Source organism: Mercurialis annua, linkage group LG2 (genome assembly GCF_937616625.2).
Source record: "Mercurialis annua linkage group LG2, ddMerAnnu1.2, whole genome shotgun sequence".
Taxonomy (NCBI): domain Eukaryota; kingdom Viridiplantae; phylum Streptophyta; class Magnoliopsida; order Malpighiales; family Euphorbiaceae; genus Mercurialis; species Mercurialis annua.
Genome location: NC_065571.1, coordinates 12,861,115 through 12,866,612, shown reverse-complemented (window position 1 = coordinate 12,866,612; position 5,498 = coordinate 12,861,115). Strand labels below are relative to the sequence as shown.

Sequence of the window (5,498 nt, the reverse complement as noted above, 5' to 3'; positions counted from 1 at the left end):
TAAAAATAGTTTTATGCGGGTATTAGAATTATTTGTATAATCAAAAGAAACATTAGAAATGGAATCATATCTCTAAAGATAGTTTTTCAAAATTAGAAGGGTTAATTATATAAAAAATCACGACCTTTACATGTAGTTTCATTTTAATCACGACTTTTAAAAGTTGATATTTATATACACGATCTTTCATTTTATTTCAAATCTATAATTCGGTGTATTTTTTATGACTAAAAATTCACAATCTCACACACTCTAACCGAAAGATAATAAGATTTGGTGTCGATTTATAATTTGAGTCTTTAATTAATAGTTTAGTGAAGAATTTAGTCAACAAAAATACATTGAGATGATGATGAATTTGAAAAAAAATTGAAAGGTCGTGGTTTTAAATGCCTCTTTTAAAAGTCATGATTAAAATGAAATTACATGCAAAGGTCGTGATTTTTTATGTAATTAATTCAAACTAAAAAACTAATGTAAAATTATAGAATGTGGATATGATTCTTATTTTAAAAATGGTCTGCCGAACCACCCTAAAGGCCATATATACTTGTAACAAATAATTTTATTTCATACTTTATTAATGTTCATAGTATATGAAATTTATATGCAATCATCCCTAACCCTTGTTTAGAAGTGGAAAGAGATATTCCAGCTTGAAATATGAACAATGCATTAGCCAATGGCCATTTAGCTTGTTGCTCATTAAAAATATTAAATCAAATGGAAATGCTATTGGGAACTCCTCTTCCGGTGACACCGGGGTCGGAGAATGGCTTCAAGAGCTGATAAGGTACAACTCCAGCTCCACTTCTGTTAGCATTCTTCAAATCCTTATTTTTCTCATCAATATTTGCTTCTAGCTCTTTCAGTCTTGCGGTGAACCTTTCATACGCGATCTTAATGACATGGTCAGCTTCCCACGATGGTTCCAACGTGGCTCCAAGATACTCCTCTTCAGGTGAATGTCCTGATAAAACATCCAAAATAGCCATCACTTTCGTTGCTTGAATCTGTGATGGAAAGCATTTCAACAAAGTGTACTCTGGTTTCCTCAAGAACAGGTCGAATTCCTCCTCTGATGGATCCTCAGTTGGCATATTTGTTCGAGCCATTGTTGGCCTATTGGGGAAATAGCCGGCAAACGCATACTGACCAAAGTTAACGGCTGCATGATGACCTGAAGTAACCCATAAAATGGTGGTCAAAACATGGATTAAGGCGTGATTGTTGTTCAAAATAGGCCACCATGGTTCGTCTTTTTTGTCTCCGTGACCTTTGGTACGGACTTCTTCCCAGAATGCTTGGACCTCATGGTCAGATTTGATGTTGCTTGCTTCCTGGTAGTAATGGTTCACATAATCAGTTACCCATTGCTTTATTGCATCCCAAAGCTCTAACCCATCATTGGCAAATGGGTAATCTTCAATTGTGAGCCTCAACCCATGTTTTGCTGTTGCATCCTCAACTGCCATTCCCCTGAAATTCAATTAAAGCGGTCAACTAAATAATCAAAATAATGAGTTGCCTATTCATTAATACTATGAGGATTATTAAGAAATTGTTCTATTATATTTTTTTGTTAAAGGGTCCATGAGGTATCCTGAACAGGTCCCAACAATGACACGACACCTATAAATCATCCACGTTCATACTAATTCCCACTTAAGCTATGTAGATCCTTTACGGGAGGCAAATTCTGACGCCAAGTTTTAAACAAATGCATACATAGGGATGAGCATTCGGTCGATTCGGTGGAAATCGAACTGATACCCACTTAACCAAATCAACCGTTCAACCAAACCGACCAATTAAGAATTTTTAAGAGAAAACCGAACCGACCAAGTAGGATAGGAAAAACAATTCAAAACCGAACCAAGTGAATAGATCGGTTAATTTGGTCGGTCCGGTTAAAACCGAAAAAATTATGAGGAAAAATTCAAATATTTCAAAAAGACTCAATTTTTTTAATTAATTCAGTCGGTTCAGTTAATTTGGATAATTTAAAACTCAAACTGAACCGATAATCGAATAACAAAATTTGCTTATATAAAACCGAATTAACCATTTTAATCAAACCGAACCGATCAAATTCATCGGTTCGATTGGCTAATTCGGTCAGCCGGTTGTTTTTCTCACCCTTATGCATACATGAATACGGTTCGAACCCGCGACCTTACTTAAATCATTAATAACGAGCAGTAACAAGAGATCCTGAAAGTGCTAAACTAAAATAAACTCACTTTTTCTTTCTGATTTTTAGGTTAGATAGCTGAAATGTTTTATAAGAGGTATTTAGTTAAATGGAACTAAAACATTAGTAGTAAATAATAATTTTAAAATTTAATGAGAAAAGAGCTAGTAATTTTAACTTAAGGTGAGAAATAATAGTAATAATCCTTTAAATTTAATATGTTACCTTCTAATCAAATCAGCTGGCAATGCTTCGGTGTCAAAACGCCAGAGCTTGTCATAAGCAGCAGAGCTAAGCTCCATGGAATACTTGCTAGGATTGAAAGTAGTTTCAATAATTCCACCTCCATTGATGAGTAGCCCTCGAGCAAGGGCATTGATTTCCATTGTGTATCGAAAATGGGGATGTAGTAGCCGGTAAACTGGGTGCATCTTACTGAGTTGTCTATTAGCTGCAATTATGTATGGCTCTACACAAGCATGAGCCCTTAGCCTGGAAAATCATTAAAGTGTTATTTTACGTTAGAAACAAGTATGATGTTATTGTTTAAAGACTTAAAATTCACAATAATGTTGGTTTAATGAAGTTTTTAAAACCTAGAATATGACTAGAGGTCTACAAAAACCGAATAAAATAGACAAATTCAGTTCGGTCATATTTATAAAAATGTAGATTGTTCGAGAACAACCGTGTAGTTATAGTGTTAATTAACACTTACCAATGAGAGACAAGCTGATGGATGCCAGAGTCATGAGCTAAGACATGCGCTTTTGCCAGCCTCCATAGCCAGCAACTAGTAGCATCAAAGCTTGGCGTAAAAACTTGCCTCCACTGTGGTTTGTCGTTGATTTTTGGACGAGTTAGTTCAATAGCAACCGGCCTTAATGAGCATTCATCTACAAGGAAGAATAGCGTCCGAGAGCCATATAATGTGGTACCCTCAAGCTCTCTCACTTTACCCACATATGGCAAGAGCAAATCATGGTAATCCAATACAAATAGCCTCTTTTGCTTCAGAGCCTACATAATGTGATAATAACAATGTCAACAGTTTAGTAACAACTTCAAATTTTTTACAGTAATATATAAAGCCAACAAAAATATACTATAGTTTCCAACCGTTACTAAATATTATTAAAAGAGTTCAATTTAAATTAAAAATTAACACCGACTATTATTTTAAATATCCAAAATTTGAAATAATGATTTTAGATTATGAATCATTCTATACTATTTGCGGTACAACTTAATTGATAATATATTTAACTGTGTCTAAGCTATGATATCTCAATTTAAATTTGAATCCAGCCAAACATAAGGAACATAAAAGACAATATTGTATCATATAAATACCTCTTCAACAGTCATAAAGCCCCTGATTTCTTTTTCAATTATTTCTTTTGTGATTGCCGACTCAGCTGGACCAAAGATTTCAGGATCAAGTTTACTCTTTAATGGCCATTCCTGTGATGTGAATAAAATTAACTTAATGACGGAATACTTTCTGATTTGGCAAGCAGATAATTCTTGAATATATAGAGTAATACCGTAACTAATTCAATGCACATTGGATTGAGACCAGCAAGAGCTTGGCGAGAAAATTCTTCATCTCTGAACCAAGAAAATGTGTCTCCTGCGAGATTAAAGAATTGCATCCAATTAATCTCACATTATTATTATAAAGTCTCAGTCATGTACATAAATGAGAGAGAATCATACTGTCTAACAATTCAGGAGTTTCAAAAAGGAGGATTTGATTTCCGGTGTCCTTAGCAGTTTTCACCATTCGTGGTAAGAGTGTTTGAAGATGCCAAGGTTTATCGGTATCTTTAGGCAATTCCATCCCTTGGTTAAACAATGTTTCGATAGATGTGAAGAGCGGAAATCCACGTTTTTTATCGACAAGTGCACTCTCGATTGAAGGCAACAGCGCATGCAACGCAGATCTCAGCGTGTTTATGCCAAATGATGCTTGTTTCAATTCAGAAAATGACTCGTCTCTTGGAATATATATGCTCATGCTTCTTGATTCTGATAATGAATCTGCATCAACACAACATCACTATTAGTCAAATTTTTGTTAAAGTTTGTTAATTTAGATATCATTATCTATGCAAACTATTACGATGTACCTGTTTTGGTGCGGGAACGTCCTGTTCTACAACGCCTGGGGAACGGGTGTTGTTTACCACCAAGAACAGGTCTTTTCAATTCGGGGTCTTTGTCGGGATCACCAAGATCATTATATGTATCATAGTCGTAAATCCTTTCAAATGACCGTCTCTCCCCTTCTCCGTTTCCCCTTAAATTTTCCAACTCCTCTTCCCGTAGCCTCTTCAATCCATCCGGTGTCTCTGATGGTAAATACGACTGTCACAACACACACACACACATATATGTTAGATTCATGTTGCATTTAAATTATGCCACTAAGTTAATGAAGTGTAAGAAGGACCTTGTTGGTAAAGAAAATTCTCTTGTTTGGGTTATCATACTTGGAATGAACCCATGAATTGCAAGAAACAGCAAGAGGGCCTTCGGGAAATCCTTCAAAAAGTATGCTCTCAATGAAGAGCTCTTTGAAATGTTCATTCTCAACAAGTACAGCTCCAACCTCACCGAAATCTTCTGGAACTCTAAATCTCGCCTTTAACTTAACTTCGCCAGCCTTCGGGACTCCTAACTCGACGTGAGCATATGACTTCACTGTCCCCTTCTCAAGCCCCGTCTCTGTAAACACAATCAAACTCGCAATCGTTTCATGCACTATGCAGTTCATGAAATATTGAACACATAAAATGCATTTGTAATTATGATATTCATTGTCTCCTAGCTTGCAAGGTCTCTTAGTGTTCGATTATTTTGTTCATACATGTCTCTGTAGTAATAAATATCATACGGTACGTCTCACAAATATTGTTATATATTAAGTTTATAAATATTGATTGTGTAATAGTAAATACTTACTGGGATCAAGGTGTGCACTAACAAGCTCCAAAAGAAAAGTTCTACCCTTGAAATCAGTCAATTGATCAAGAGGCTGAGTTATACCAGCACTAGTAATGATCCCACAAACTGTTAGCTTAACAGTAACGGTGGCGTTAACTACAGTTTTATTCGTAAATTCTGATATAGGCGGATTAAATAGACGAGCAACTACACTTAACTTTCTATTCTGTTTCTTTTTAGGGTTACATTTTTGTTGCTTAAGAAAAGAAAAAGAAGCAGCGTGAATGAAAGGTGTTGTTGGCAAAGGAGAATAAGCTATTGTAGAACTAAGCTTATGAATCTGACAACTTAACAT

At 35.3% G+C, this 5,498-nt stretch overlaps 1 protein-coding gene across 1 annotated transcript; it reads right to left on the bottom strand.

The window, feature by feature from the left end:
• Window positions 1-719: 719 nt before the first annotated feature.
• LOC126670176 (linoleate 13S-lipoxygenase 2-1, chloroplastic-like) lies at window positions 720-5,498 on the bottom strand. The gene is made up of 9 exons (XM_050363842.1): window positions 5,162-5,498; window positions 4,650-4,924; window positions 4,327-4,564; window positions 3,914-4,237; window positions 3,742-3,827; window positions 3,548-3,658; window positions 2,913-3,214; window positions 2,420-2,686; window positions 720-1,479 (listed from the first exon to the last, which is right to left on the bottom strand). Exons 1-9 carry the CDS (start codon window positions 5,496-5,498, stop codon window positions 720-722), a joined length of 2,700 nt encoding a protein of 899 aa, XP_050219799.1.

Excerpts from the sequence above, each read along its gene's own strand:
- LOC126670176 (XM_050363842.1), bottom strand. The coding sequence starts at position 5,498 with ATGTTAAGTTGTCAGATTCATAAGCTTAGTTCTACAATAGCTTATTCT. Across the intron at positions 4,238-4,326 it reads ACGTTCCCGCACCAAAACAG|ATTCATTATCAGAATCAAGA; the intron begins GTACATCGTAAT and ends GTGTTGATGCAG. Across the intron at positions 3,215-3,547 it reads GCTTTATGACTGTTGAAGAG|GCTCTGAAGCAAAAGAGGCT; the intron begins GTATTTATATGA and ends CACATTATGTAG.